General features: G+C 46.4%; 1 protein-coding gene across 9 annotated transcripts in view; it reads right to left on the bottom strand.

Moving 5' to 3' along the window:
• The window catches only part of RHOBTB3 (Rho related BTB domain containing 3), a 73660-nt gene that overhangs the window by 40557 nt on the left and 17258 nt on the right, over positions 1–15845 (bottom strand). For all 9 annotated transcript variants that reach the window (XM_037903259.2, XM_043547697.1, XM_037903258.2 and 6 more), the window contains one exon: positions 10656–10807. In XM_037903259.2, coding sequence (XP_037759187.1) covers positions 10656–10807 — 152 coding nt within the window. The remainder of the gene's footprint in view (positions 1–10655; positions 10808–15845) is intronic.

Raw genomic sequence — 15845 nt, 5'->3', positions numbered from 1 at the left:
GCTGATATTAATATGGCATAACTAAGATATGTTTTATACAAGATGGGTCATGTAAGGTATCATTTGAAAGGTTCTGATTTACTGAATGTGATTATCTAATTTGTATGCAAGTGTCATTTCTGTATCTGAAGTTTCTTTAGTGTATTGAACTTAGTTTGCGAGTTTGTTTTATTTGCTCAGTAATCTGCTTTGTTCTGTTTGCTATCCCTTATAATCACTTAATCTACCTTTTGTAGTTAATGAACTTGTTTGTTTATTCTATAACCAATTTGTGTAATTCATGGGGAGGGGGGCAAAAAGCTGTGCATATCTTCCTCCACATTGAGGGAGAGAGTGAATTTCATGAGCTTACACTATAGGCCAGGGGTCACCAACCTTTCAGAAGTGGTGTTCCGAGTCTTCATTTATTCACTCTAATTTAAGGTTTTGTGGGTCAGTAATACATTTTAAAGTTTTTAGAAGGTCTCTTTCTGTAAGTCTATAAAATACAACTAAACTATTGTTGTATGTAAAGTAAATAAGGTTTTTAAAATGTTTAAGAAACTTCATTTAAAATTAAATTAAAATTTAGAGCTCCGGACCAGTGGCCAGGACCCGGGCAGTGTGAGTGCCACTGAAAATCAGCTCTCGTGCTGCCTTTAATTCAAGAAGAGATTCAAGAGGTCCATTGTCATTCGTACAGCATGAAGGGCATAGTGTTCAGATGGGGCCTTGAGGAGACAGTCATCTAAATATGGAAATATGACAATGCCCTCTTTGCATAGGTAGGCAGCCACTACTGTGAGGACTTTGGAGAACACTCAAGGGGGACTATAGAAAGCATGACGGGCAGTACTTCTATTGATAGCAATTGGTTCCCATGATAATCAGAGGAACTGTCTGTAGGCAGGGTTTATTGTGATATGAAAATACGTGCCTTGGAGGTCAAGGGCTGAGAACCAGTCCCTCTGTTCCAGTGCTGACATAATGATGGATAGGGTAACCATCTTGAAGTGGTGCAGTTTGACAAACTTGTTGAAGGTCTAGGATCGGTCTCCACCTGCTGGATTTCTTTTGGATCAGAAAATCATGGGAGTAAAAACCTTTCCCTCTGTGAAGGGATGGGACCGGTTCTATCGTTCTCAGTTGTGGAAGGTGGTTTATTTCTTCCCGTAGAATGTGTTCTAAAGAGACTGGGAGGGAGGGTGGGTGGGTAGGAAGGATAGATAGGAATGGGATCGAGTACCCTTCCTTGATGATCTCTAGAACAGTGGCTCTCAACCTTTCCAGGCTACTGTACCCTTTTTAGGAGTCTGATTTGTCTTGCGTATGCCAAGTTTCACCTCACTTAAAAGCTACTTGCTTACAAAATCAGACACAAAAATACAAAAAAGTGTCACAGTACACTTTTACACAATACACTATTACCAGAAATTTCCTGACTTTCTCATTTTTACTATATAATTAGAAAATAAATCAACTGGAAGTTGCAGCCGAATGTCCTGATCTTTTCTGTCCCTGGCAGTCAGGTTGTGGCAGTGTATAGTACTTAGAGCAGTATAAACCAGTCGTATAAAATTTTAGTTTTTACTCACCTCGCTAATGCTTTTTATATAGCCTGTTGTAAAACCAAGCATATATCTATATTAGATTAGTTGATCAACCCCCCAGAAGACCTCTGCATACCCCCAAGGGTATACCCCTCTCTCTGGTTGAGAACCACTCTTCTAGAACCCACTTACACAAAGTAATTAGCTGCCATGATGGAAAGGGGCTAAATGGTCATCAAACTGGTGGGATGTTGGAGATGGCTGTTGAGACCTGAACAGGGGGAAGGCTTCTTGGGGCCTCAACCACTCCTTTAAAAATTGTTTGGCCGAAGGTGTGAGAGACATAGCCCTTGAGGAGTTGTATGTCTACACTTGGTAGGGGGCTTCTGTTAACAGTGTTGTACCATAAATGAGGAGAGAACAGTGCTCAGGATTGCAGGGGTATTGCTATTTCCACAGTCGTCTCTTCAGCACTAGCATATAGATGCAGAGAGAGCGTAGAGTACTTGAGCGTTCAGGGAGTGCAGGGACTCGTCCATATATGAGTATATATCCATATATGACTCATCCCTATGCAAATAATTTGGGAACCTCAAAAGGACAGGTCCTCAGCTATGGTTTGTACCTCATTGGGGAACCCAGAAAGGTGCAGCTATGAGACCCACCTCACGACTACAGCAGTCACAATGGAACAGGCAGCACTAACTGCAGAATCCAAGGAGGACTGTAAAGCTATATGGGCCAAGGTATCCTTTAGATAAAAGCACCTGGAGCTGCTCCTTCATGGCATCAGGAAGGTCATGAGAGAGTTCCCGGATTTTGTAATAATTGACGTAATTTTATTTGGCCTCACAGTTGGAGATGTGGAATTGGAGCGTAGCAGATCAATTAATCTTGCAGCCAAATAGATCCAATCACTTCCAATCCCAGTCACTAGGGGTGGATCTAGGTTGGTATTGGCATCCCTTTTCGTGCACTGCCTTGACAACTAAGGAATTTGGAGTGGGGTGATGTAATATTTTTTGTTGGCCCACTTGCAGATGGATGCTGGGGTCTGCCAGAGCATGTTGGCCAAGTCGAGAAGGGACTCATTGACAGGGACGGCTATTTTGAAGGATGAGGATGTGTGCAGAATGTTGTGCAGTTTATGCTGTTCTTTCACTTCCTCCAAAGGAATCTGGAGGGAGTCTGCTATCCTGTGAAACAGCTCCTGGAAGTGTTTAAAGTCGTTGGCTGACATAGGGGGTAGAGGTATGATAGCCTCATCAGGGAAAGAAGAGGAGAAACAGAGTGGCAGTGTAACCTCCTCCTCCGGTTCTTCTTCTTCATCCATTATCGGTCTCCGGTGATCAAGAGATGGATAGGGATGGCGAATTTGTAGGCCTCTGGCTTTGTTCTATGGGAGACTTCCCAAACTGCCATCTGTATTTGACCCACGGATTCCAGTATGGCTAATGTGGAGGTGTCAAGGCTGAACCCCACTCTGTAACTCAGAGTGCAGAAGATAGGGGCCTGCAAGGTTCTAAAACTGAATACGTACCACTCCAGGCTTGTATTAAACTCCCAAGGCTATAGCTTTTCTCTGACCTTGGCTTGGTAAACATTGCCACCACCCAAATGCAAAAAAAAAAAAAAAAAAAAAAAAAAAAAACACAACAAAAAAAACCACACACACACACACACACACACAAAACCCGTTTGAACTCAGGAAGGAGCCATTTGGGAATTCCTTCCTGTGGGATACCACCAAGCCCTTTCACACACACCCCATCCCCCCCCGGGGGAAGAGCTTAGAAAGAAAACAAAGAAAATTATCTGTGACTATCAGCTAATCAAACAACATGCACAAACCTCTTAGGACACCAAAAATCCAATTCTGTTCTTAAAGAAGGTAAATTTTATTAAAAACAAGAAGGGAAAATATACACCTGCAACTTAGGCTTTTTGCTAGATCTTGAGAAACAATTACAAAAATTAAGCACCCAAAATAGCTTTCTTGGGGGTTCAGCTTAAAGGTTACAAGCAAACAAAAGCATCTGGGGTTAGCACAGAGGCGATTCACAAGCCAAAATAAAAAATAAACCTGATTGTGTCTAAACATTCCGTATCCAAATAATTTCTTCTAGGTATGGAAGATGAATTTTTATACCTGGTTCAAGATTTACATAGCATTGCTGCTCCACCCCTGCAGCCCAGAGAGCAATAGACAAAGGGAAAGTTTTCCCCCCCCAATTTTAAGAAGTTCTACCTTCAAATTGGCTCTTTTGGCAGGTACCCATTTCTTCTCTTTTACCCGGGGCCTTGTTAACCCTTTACGGGTAAAGCAAGCAGAGAACAGACTCAGAGGGATTTTACAGCTAACTGGCTGGCTTTCCATCAAAGGGAGCTACTCCTCTCCCTTCATGTCTCACACGCCCCCCAAATCACAGACGGTGCTGCCCAGCCTGGTTCAGGTCAGGTCCACACTGACTGGGATTTCTTCCTGGAGGTTTAGGAAACAGAATTAATAAGATACATGCACCTCTAACTTTACTAATAATTACATGAAAAACTAAACAGTAATTTTTACATTTCAAGGACTACAATGGACTTAAAATGCAGAGACATTTTTACCCGGTTGATTCTGGGAAACCTTCCTGGGAGAGTGCATCAGCCACTTTGTTAGAAGCTCCTGAAATGTGCTGTATTTCAAAATCAAAGTTTTAAAGAGCTAAACTCCACCAAAGAAGTTTTGTTTGTTTCTTTGACTGTGTGAAGCCACTTCAGTGCAGCACGGTCAGTCTGCAGGTGAAACTGCCGTCCCCAAATGCATGTGCGTAGCTTCTCCAGAGCATACACAAAGGTGTAATGTTCTTTTTCTGAGACTGACCAGTGGCTTTCCCCCTCAAAGTTTTTGCTGAGAAACACGACAGGATGGAATTGTTGATCTAGTCCTTCCTGCATTAAAACTGCTCCTACACCACACTCGGAGGCATCTGTGGTTACGACGAACAGGTGGTTGAAGCTTGGGACCCTCAATATAGGATCAGACGTAAGGGCCACCTTAAGCTGGTTAAAGGCTGTCTGACACTTCTCAGTCCACTGAACAGCATTTGGCTGTTTTTTCCTGGTCAGGTCTGTCAGTGGGGTGGCAATTTGGCTGTAATGTGGTACAAATCGTCGGTAATACCTGGCCAAGCCCAAGAAGGATTGGACCTGCTTCTTTGACTTAGGAACAGGCCAATTTTGGAAAGTATTTACCTTAGTCTGTAGGGGGTTGATAGTACCTTGACCCACCTGGTGTCCAAGGTACGTTATCCTGTTTAGGCCTATTTGACACTTTTTGGCCTTAACGATTAATCTGCCTCCCTTATGCGCTGGAAGACAGCTTGGTGTTCTGCCCACGAATCTGAGAATATTGCCACATCGTCAAGGTAGGCAACTACAAATTCCCCAAATCCATTCAGGTGGTTATTTACCAATCCCTGGAAGGTGACGGGTGCATTTCGCAGTCCAAAAGGGAGCACATTAAAATTCACACAACCCTACATGGGTGATGAATGCTGACCTTTCCTTGGCAGGATCATTTAGCGGCACTTCCCAGTACCCCTTAGTTAAGTCTAAGGCGGAGATGAACTGGGCATGTCCCAGTTCCTCCAACAGCTCATCTGTGCGTGGCATTGGATAGTTTTCTAGCCTAGTTACGGCATTTAGTTTACAGTAGTCCATACAAAAGAGGATTTCCCCATCTGGTTTGGGAACCAGAACCACTGGAGAGGCCCATGCACTCTCAGAGGGGAGGATTACACCCATCTGTAACATGTCCTTGATCTCCCTTTCAACTGCGGTTTTGGCTTGAGGAGCCATCCAGTAGGGTTGGACTCTAATTGGGCTAGCATCACGTGCGTCAATGGAGTGGTCTGCCCATTCTGTCCATCCTGGGGTGGCTTAAAACACTGGCACGAAGCTGATGCCCAGCTCCTGCATTTGCTGTCGCTGCTTGCGCCCAAGGGTCATGGATAGGCTCACCTCTTCCACACCACCGTTTTTTTTCCCGTCATAGTAGACTCCTTCAGGCCACTCAGTGCGTCTCTCTCCTGGGCTGTAAACTGGAGAACCTTGATTTCTCAGGAATAAAAAGGCTTTAGAGAATTAACATGGTATACTTTAGGTTTTAGGGTAGGGTCTGGGTAATTAACAGCTCCCAGATGCTCTTGGACCATAAATGGCCCCTCCCACAATGCTTCCATCTTACTGGCCTGGAGCGCTTTCAGGACCATAACTTGGTCACCTACTCTGAAGGAATGCTCTCTGCATGTTTATCATACCAAGCCTTTTGCTCTTGCTGAGCATCCTGTAGGTTCTCTTGAGCAAGGGTTTGAGAGTCCTTGAGGGTGTTTTGCAGGTTGTTTACAAAGTCCAAAATGTTAGTTCCTGGAGAAGATGTAACTCCCTCCCACTGCTGCTTCACCAACTGTAATGACCCCTTAACTTCGCGGCCATAAACTAGTTCAAAAGGGTGAAAATCCCAAACTGGATGTGGTACAGCCCTGCTGGCAAAGAGCAACTGCTGCAACACTAGGTCCCAATCATTGGAGTGCTCATTCATGAATTTACTTATGGCCCCAAAGTCCAATTAAACTTTTCTACTAAGCCATTCGTTTGATGGTGGTAATGGGTGGCAACCAAGTGGTTCACCCCATGAGCTTCCCAAAGACGTTTCTTGGTCCCTGCCAGGAAGTTAGTTCCCAAATCTGTAAGGATGTTGGAGGGCCAGCCTACCCCGGCAAAAATGTCTGCCAATTCCTGGCTGACGCTTTTAGCCATGTTGTTGCTTACAGCTACTGCTTCTAGTCATTGGGTGGCAAAATCCATGAAAGTCAGTATCTACAGCTTTCCTCTGGGTTTCTTCTTAGGGAATGGACCCAGAATATCCACAGCTACATGCCGAAATGGAACCTCAATGATGGGGAGTAGCTGGAGAGGGGCCTTGACCTGGTCTTGGGGCTTTCCTACCCTCTGGCACACCTCACAAGACTGGACAGAGGTAGAAACATCCTTGCCCATTCCCTCCCAGTGGAATGACTTCCCCACAGTCCTTGGTCCTGTTCACCCCAGCATGGTCACTAGGGTGATCATGGGCTAAGCTCAAGAGCTTTTCCTTATCCTCAGAGACAGTTGGTCGTTCCAGCTAAGTATGCCAGTTCTCCTTGTGCCCACCAGAAAGAGTCTCCTTGTATAAGAGTCCTTCTTCTATAACAAACCTGGACCTGTTAGAAAAGCTGAGAGGTGGTGGGTCGCTCTGTGCCGTCGTCCAAAACTCCTGTGAGTTTCTCATCCGCTTCCTGCTCTACCTGGAACTGTTCCCTTGATGCGGGAGACATTAGTTCCTCGCTGGGTTGTGGACTTGGGCTTAGTTCCATTGGAAGCAATGCAAGTGATGGGGTTGCTTCTGTTGATTGTGAACCGCTCTCCGCTGTTGCACTAGGTGGTATTTCAGTCTCCAGTTGAGCCTCTTGCGCCGGTCTAGCTGCTGCTGCAGTGTAGGTTCTGTGGCGTTCTTTGGTGCTGGCTCCCCTGACTCCGGTGGGGTTGCAAGCACGGGCTCTGGTACTGACTGCTCCGCCAGTTCGATATTTGGGCTGGTTCTGGCTGGGTTCCAGGAACTGGATTTACAACTGCTGCCATAGACTCTGGTCTGGAGTCTCATTCCACCACCTCTGGCTGGGTTTCTGTAGGAGGCTCAGGAATGGCACATGGTGTTGTCCTGGGGTGGTTAGGCATCATGGATAGTGAGGATGTGTAGATGATGTGCTTTGTGCCTGTCCCAAATGTAAGGGGGGGGGGGGGGGAGGGAAGGTGGTGCCTTCCTCTTCTTTCTCACGGGGGAAGGATGGTGCCATCCTCGGAGGGGAAAGGGAGCAGTGCTGTGACTCCAGAGAAGAGAACAGAGGTGGAGGGAGCTCATGTCTGAGTACTTGTGACTCAGGAGGGTCAGATACAAGTAGGTCCTTGGGGTATCTGACCTCCTGGAGAGGAGAGAGCCCCATCAGCAGATGCAATCGATGCTGAGGGAAAGGTGCATTCTCTTGAGCAGCCAGCAGATGGAGATGAGGATTTGCTCCGTGCCAAGGGTTTGCTCAGTGCTGGAGGCTGAACCAGTGACACGAGCATGGCCAGTGCCGCATGTTTTGTTGGTGCCGAAAGCGATGTCAGTACTGACAGAGCTGCCAGTGCCAGTGGTTTCGTTGGTGCCATGACACACAAAGTTGATCTGGTCGGGGCAGTCAGAACTATTTTTTAAGGTCTTGCATTGCGGTTTTTGGTGCTGAGAGATGATGCCGATGCCTGCAGGTCTGCTCGTTTAGCGCCTTTAGACATATGTTTAGCTGCGATACTGTAGGTACTCGGACAGTCTCTGGAGCTATATCTCATATCCGAAACTGATCTTGCAGGGAATGGTGTTCTGGCAGGCAGTGAGCAATGAGGGGGCTTGTTTCTTCCTGTCAGCACAGGGAAAAGATGTGCTCTTAGAATGACTTGGCGAATGAGGATCAGTGGATGAGCTAGCAGAGTGTGAGAACCGTGCAGCGGAAGCATCTGGTACAGGGTACAATGCTGTACTCAGTGAGAAGTCACAGCCAAAATGTCTTTATCTTTTCTGGCCCTGGCAGTCAGGTTGAAGCAATGGGTACACTTCTACGGGACATGTCTTTCTCCCTGGCAGTGGATGCACTGTGGGTGACTGTCGCCTACCAGGAAGGCCTCCTGGCAGGAAACACACCACTTACACTCAGGAGATCTGAGCATAAGGACGAGGGAGAAAGTTTCCCAATCAGGAAGGACGGGAAACAGGAAAACAAAATTTTAAGCTATGAACTAACAGGGAGGGTAAGAGGAAGGAAACTTTTTTTTTTTAAATAAAGGTAGAGGATGATAAAGGAAAGTATTAACCACTAAACTACACTAAAAACTAACAGGTAAGGCACTATCTAACAATTCAAAGGATAGGTGGGCTCTGCTGCGGATTCCATCCCAGACCAAAGGCAGTTTAAAAGGAACTGGGAGGCAGTTGGACTGCACAGTGCTGTATGTACACATGCCACTCACGGCGCGAGATGGGGAGGTGCGCACGTGTGGTCCAACCAGCATTGCTAATGAAGATCTCTAATCCCAGACGGGACACTGACATACCTACAGTGGAGCACCCAAAAGGAACATCATTCAAAACTTCTTTTTTTTTAAAAACCTAAATAGTTATACTGGTACAACCCCAACTGTGAAAACAGTTTTAAGGCACCTTTAATACCAGTGTAACTCATCCACAGTCAGGGAGGGAGGCTGTACCACTTTACCTATATGGATATAAAAACACAAAGAAAGTATTTTTCCACATTACAAATGCTTTGCCAGTACAGCTATAACAGCACAGCCTGCTAGCACAGATGCAGCATGATGACAGTAGGAGGAGTTCTGCCAGCATAGTAACACCACCTTCTTGAAGGACATTAGCAGTGCTGTATGTATGTACACTGGAATGCGTTACCTAGGGAGGTGGTAGAATCTCCTTCCTTGGAAGTTTTTAAGGTCAGGCTTGACAAAGCCTTGGCTGGGATGATTTGATTGGGGATTGGTCCTGCTTTGAGCAGGGGGTTGGACTAGATGACCTCCTGAGGTCCCTTCCAACCCTGATATTCTATGATTCTATGATTCTAGTGCTGTTGCAGCCGTGTTGGTCTCTGCTGAATATTAAAGAGACAAGGTGAGTGAGGTCAGATCTTTTATTGGACCAACTTCTGTTGGAGAAAGAGACAACATTTCAAGCTTACACTGAGGACTGGGAAATGTACGGAGCGTCACAGCTAAATACAAGGTAGAACAGATTGTTTAGCAAAAGTAGTTACACACATTTCAAGGGTCCATTCAAAATGAAGTGCCCAGTTACCTCTCCAGTCATAAGGAGGAGGAGAGGGGAGGCGGGGAAACCGGGTGGAGGATTTAAATGGGTTACAGATTGTTGTAACAAGCCATAAATTCATTGTCTCTATCTAGTCCATGATCTTTTGTATGCAAAGTTATGCATACAAAAGTTACGAATTTAAGCTCCCAGGCCTGTCTTTTGAAGGTGTTAACACCAACCTTTCCCCCACACCCACCCATTTTTTCCCCTATGACTGGAGAGGTGTTAACAGTCCACTTCACCTTGAATGGTCCCTTCAAATGTGTGTTGACTGTTTATTCTACTCAATCTTTTCCACTTTGTATTTAGCTGTGACACTTTGTACATTTCCTAGACCTGAAGAGCTCTGTGTAAGCTTGAAAGCTTGTCTCTCTCACGAGCAGTCCAATAAAAGACATTACCTAACCCATCTTGTCTCTCTAATTAGCTACGTTCACAGAAGCACTCTTCTGTGGCACAGCTACATCTACACTTGGGTTTATGACCACATACCTATGTGTTTTTTTCACAACCCTGACAGACACAGCGATGCTGACAAAACTTTGTAGTGCAGACCTGGCCAAAGTCCTTGCCTCAACAAATGTATGTTTAACTTGTAATAAAAATGTTCATGGTTTATTTTTTTCCATCACTCTCCTTCCCCTTGTTTTGCATTTTCAGGCAAAAGAAATGAGCTCAACTTTATTTTAACTGACTGGACAGACTGCTGGAGACTTTAAACTGTTTAAAGACTGAAAACAAAAAAACTTCAGGCATACCTTAAAATTCAAACACAATAACATGCTCATTTACAAGTAGAACACAACTGTAAGCAATGGAGCAATTAACACCAAACATCCCACCTTAGCATCTTGAGTAATTTGGAGCATATTATTAAAATGACAGGACAGTAGATTATATGACTAGGAAAAAGATCTGTTCCTTGAGTTTGTCAAAAAACTTCCTGAAGTTGATTGCAACAGAGGGAGTTCTAGTACTCCCAATATTGCTAAAACTGGGGAAGATGCACCACCAGTGGAAAATTTTAGATAAAAAAGTTGTGTAGATAAGGCCCCAGAGTCACTGTCCCAGTTATCCAATTCTCATTTACATGGTACACACTGTTTTAAATTAAAGCCAAAATTTGGCTTTAGAGAGATAGCAGAGCAAAGATAAAGTCTTCATGCTTAGTACAGTTTCTCACTTACCACTCCTCCAAAATATTTTCCTATATAGAAATCACTGAGACTGTGCAATTCAAGGTAAGTAGCTCCTAGCTCTTTAGCGAGTTGAATCCCTTCAGAAGCAGTAACACAGCTCCCTCTGTCTGAAGTGCACAGTGGACAAGTACAAGGTACTTCTGAGAAAACAAAAGATTTATAGAAGACATTTTAATTAAATAGTCCACTACACATTGGCTTGTAAATACTAGTAAAGATATACATTATATCATAGAATCACAGAATGTAGGGCTGGAAAGGACCTCAAGAGATCAATTCTGGTCCATCCCCCTTGCTGAGGCAGGAGTAAGTATACCTATACCATACCTGAGAGGTGCTTGTCTAACCTGTTCTTAAAAACCTCCAATGACAGGGATTCCACAACCTCTCTATGTAACCTGTTCCAGTGCTTAACTATTCTTGTAGTTAGAAAGTTTTCCTAACATGAAACCTAAATCCCCCTTACTGCAAACTAAGCTGATTACTGCTTCTCCTATTCTTGGTGGGCATGAAAAACAATCCATCACCATCCTCTATATAACAATTGTACACATGTGAAGACGGTTTATCATGACCCCCCATCAACCTTCTCTTCTCCAGACTAAACATGCCCAGCCAGTTCTTTCAGCCTTTCCTCATAGCCCCCATTTTCTAAATTTTTTATAATTGTTGTTGCTCCCCTTGACTCTCTCCAATTTATTAACATTTTCCTTAAAGAACGTATATAGTAAGCAACAAATCAAAGAGTTAACGAATTAATACTGGTACATGCAGTGTTGTTGTAGCTGTGTCGGTCCCAGGATATTAGAGAAACAAGGCGGGTAGGGCAATATCTTTTATTAGACCAACTTTTGCTGGTGAGATAGAAAAGCTTTGAAAGCTTCTCTCTCTTACCAACAGAAGTTGGTCCAATAAAAGATGTTCTTTATCCCATCTTGTGTCTCTAATACTGGTACATTACGAAATCAAACATTTTCTTGCAAGTCAGAATATTAACTATCTGATACAGACTGAATTTAACATAAAAAAACCCAACAAAAACAAAAAACCACCACACTAAAAGAATGTGAAGGTTGTGAAATCAAGCACTGAAAAGATAGGAATCATCAGCATTAAAGATGCCTGTGCAAATCTAAGTTAGCCCCCATGTGCTATGGAAGTAATTACATGATTCCATTTATATGTGGGAGAGAAGCAGTAGCCCCATAGAGACTGTTCTGTCCCCTGCAGTGTGACCGGGGATGCAGGAAACATGTGCAAAGAGGTAAGGGGAGCATTACCTTTATGGTCCCTTTACTTCCCTGTGCAAGTTTATATAGTGAGTCATGATTGTATCCTGTGTGACTGTCTGTTCAGAACAGAGGTGGGCAAACTTCGGCCCGTGGGCCACATTCGGTCGGCAGGACCCTCCTGCCTGGCACCTGAGCCCCTGGCCCCTCCTCCACTACTCCCCCTCCCCTGCAGCCTCAGCTCACAGCGCCGCCGGCACAAAGCTCTAGGCGACAGCAGGGCCGGCAAGTTGTATGGGCCCATGGTGCCCAAGCTTCAGCAATATTCAGGGCCCAGGCTCCACCAATGTTTGGGGCCAGGTCTGTCCCCTGGCCCTGCCTGCCACCCTCTCACCCCCGCACCTCCTGCAAGTGTCCCCTGGCCCCCAGACCATCCCTGCCTCTCCCCTGCAGCTCCACGCTGACTCTGCTCTGCAGGCTCCCGGCATCAACTGCCACCGCAGGGCCCTAGTGCCCCCCATCCCTAGTGGCAGGGCAGGCTGACCCTGACCCTGCCCTTCTGCCTTGGACCCTTCCCTTTTCCGGTGGGATGCTCCACCAGCACAGGGGACCCCCCTGCCCGCAGTCACCACTCCTGCCCCATGCTGGGCAAGGGGCAGCCCCATCCCTCACCCCCAGTGAAGCTACAGTGAGGGGCAGCAGCAGTGGAGGAGGCGCACATATGATGGCAACCCCCCCCACCACCACAGGGGAGGTGAGGGGGCTTCCTGGACCTGAGAGGGGCCCTAGGAGCACGTGCAGTGACAGTGGTGAGTGTGCTGCTGGGGCAGAGAAGAGGGGCCTTCCCCCCAGAGCTCACTGCTGCCGGTGAGGAGAGGACTGGGGGGAGTCCTCCTCTCTGGCCCCAGCCCCGGGGCAGCCTGCCTGCACCCCAAACGCCTCAGCCCCAGTCCCACCCCCACCCCACATCCTGCACCCCCAGCCAGAGCCCTCACCCCCGCTTACCCCTAGCCTCTGCCCTAGCCCTGAGCCCCTCCCACACCCCAAACCCCTCATCCCCCCACGCCCTAACCCTCTGCCCCGAGCCCCCTCCTGCATCATGAACCCCTCATCCCCAGCCCCACCCCACAGCCCTCACCCCACCCCTCTGCCCTAGCCCTGAGCCCCCTCCCACACCCCAAACCCTCATCCCCAGTCCCACCCCACAGCCCAACCCTCTGCCCTAAGCCCCCTCCCACACCCCAAACCCCTCATCGCCAGCCACACCCCAACCCTCTGCCCTAGCCCTGAGCCCACACCCCTGCACTCCTCATCCCCAGCCACACCCCACACAGCCCTTACCCATGCACCCCCTCCCTCTGCATCCCCTCCCTCCCAGAGCCTGCACCCCTCACCCCCTGCCCCAGCCCGCACCCAAACTCCATCCCAGAACCTGCACCTCCACCCCCTTCCCACAAACCCTCTCCTTCCCCAAACTCCCTCCCAGAGCCCTCACCCCCTCCTGCACCCCCACCCCTTGCCCCAGCCCAGAGCCTACATCCAAACTCCATCCCAGAGCCTGCACTGCTCACCCCCTCCAGCACCACCACCCCCTGCCCCAGCCCAGAGCCTGAACCCAGCACCCCAACTCCATCTCAGAGCCTGCACCCCAGACCCCCTCCCCCCACCCAAACTCCCTCCCAGAGCCCAACCTCTCACCCCTTCTGCACCCAAACTCCTTCTCAGAGCCTGCACCCCAGACCTCCTCCCCCCACCCAAACTCCCTCCCAGAGCCTTAGGCAGATGGAGGCAGAGTTTGGGCACCATCAAAATTTCTACAAACCTGCCACCCCAGGACAGCAGGACTAGGATCTCCTGGGGCAGCGCAACTGCAGAGCCCGGCCTGACCCGGTGCTCTGTGCTGCGCGGTGGCATGGCAGGCTCCAGCCAGGCAGTGCGGCTGTAGCGCCGCCAGCCACCGGTGCTCCAGGCAGCACAGTAAGGGGGCAGGGAGCGGGGGTTGAACAGAGAGGGGAGTTTGGGGGTGGTCAGAGGGCAGGGAATGGGGGGTTGAATGGGGGCAGGGGTCCCGGGGGCCAGTCAGGAAGGAGGGGGGGGGGTTGGATGAGGACAGGGAGTTGGGGGGGGGGGGTAAAATGGGGCAGAGGCCGGGCCATGCCTGGCTGTTTGGGGAGGCACAGCTAACCACTCCCTCCATACAATTTCCAAAACCCGATGCGACCCTCAGGCCAAAAAGTTTGCCCCCCTGGTTCAGAACCTTGTATTTTATATGCAATCTGTGCCTAGAACCTTGCATTTCCCTGGAACCACTGGTTAATTGAGGAAGGAACAATTATTTTTGCATTAGTCACGGTGGCTTCGCTTTAACAGACAATAGAAAAAACTTCTGTCCGTCTATAAACATGTTCTTTCATAATGTATACATCTCACAACCCAAACACTGTCCAACCACCTCAGCAAGAAGCAAATTATGCCAACAATTTTTTTTGCTCCATACCTATTTGAGTCCCAGTTCTGTATTGCGATTTGTTTGAGCAGACAGCTGTGCCTACACAGAGCCCCTCTGAAGTTAGTAGGGCTCTATAAGTAGGGCCTACTAACATCAGAGAGGCTCTGTCTGGCACAGCAGTCTGCTCAAACAGATCACAATACAGGATCCAAGCCTAAACTTAGCAAAATATTGCCTACTCTCCCAATAAAATTATTTCCAAAGCTTATTTTCACTATCAAGAAGAAAAAAAAAAAGCTACAAAGGTTCAGAGTCATTTGAAGTGAGGCATATGCTATGAAACAAATTTATAGGAAAACGTAAAAAGTAAAAGAATTGGCTTAGCCAAACATATAGTTAGTTAAATTAACCCTCATTTCATTATATCGGACAACAACAACTGGAAGAAGAAAAGGAGTACTTGTGGCACCTTAAAGACTAACCAATTTATTTGAGCATAAGCTTTCGTGAGCTACAGCTCACTTCATCGACATCCAGTGAAGTGAGTTGTAGCTCACGAAAGCTTATGCTCAAATAAATGTGTTAGTCTCTAAGGTGCCATAAGTACTCCTTTTCTTTTTGCGAATACAGACTAACACGGCTGTTACTCTGGAACAACTGGAAGATTTATCATCCACCTACATTACTCAAGCTCTCATGTTTTGCCATGCCAATGAACTACAAAACTGTTCATAAGGTTTCAAATACAGAATAGCAGCTCTTTTTGGTTCACTGAAGAGAGATACATTCAATTTTGCCAAGGCCTACTTGGGTAATATCTCCACAGAAGTTATATTAAAAAATAAAGTTCTTTTGGTTTGATTGTTTAACCAGTATTGACACTGGATAGAAATCTGCTTATACGATCTGCCTCCGAGAATACCCAGTTCATATATCCCTTATTTTTAATTCATACCATGTCAAATTTAAAATGCTGCCCTAAGTAAAACAGATGCAGATTTCTTTAATAAGTCCTGGTCTGACTTTTTTTTTTTTTTTTTTTTTTTTTAATACACTTTAAAAATCAGCAATACCACAATGCTTGGAAGAAGTATAGAATAAAGAATGAAAAAACACCAAACTATCAACATCAAGCAAATTTTAAAAAGCCAAAAGAAAAGAAATTTTCCTAGTGTAGGCAGAACCAACACAGTACCACACATAACAAATGCAGTAACGTGTGGTCAGTGGAGGTCTCCCAGTCCAGTACAGGCCACATTTAATTCTGCTTAGTTTGAGAATTTTGAGAAGTTTACACACCATGACTGCAATTTTTAATCACAGTGAAATATTCTGTATTATGTTAAAATTATTTTACTAAAATTATTCTGGTACCCGATGTGCCTTTTTTCCCTTTTTAAACACTATACTAGTTTTTATTCTTTTTATATTGGTACATGGGAACTCTGAAACAGTGATTCTCAACCTGCGGCCCAATCAGCACACAGCTGCGGCCCATGT

The sequence above is a fragment of the Chelonia mydas genome, chromosome 5 (assembly GCF_015237465.2).
Source record: "Chelonia mydas isolate rCheMyd1 chromosome 5, rCheMyd1.pri.v2, whole genome shotgun sequence".
In the NCBI taxonomy this organism is placed as follows: Eukaryota; Metazoa; Chordata; order Testudines; family Cheloniidae; genus Chelonia; species Chelonia mydas.
This window is presented reverse-complemented; position numbering and strand designations above follow the sequence as displayed.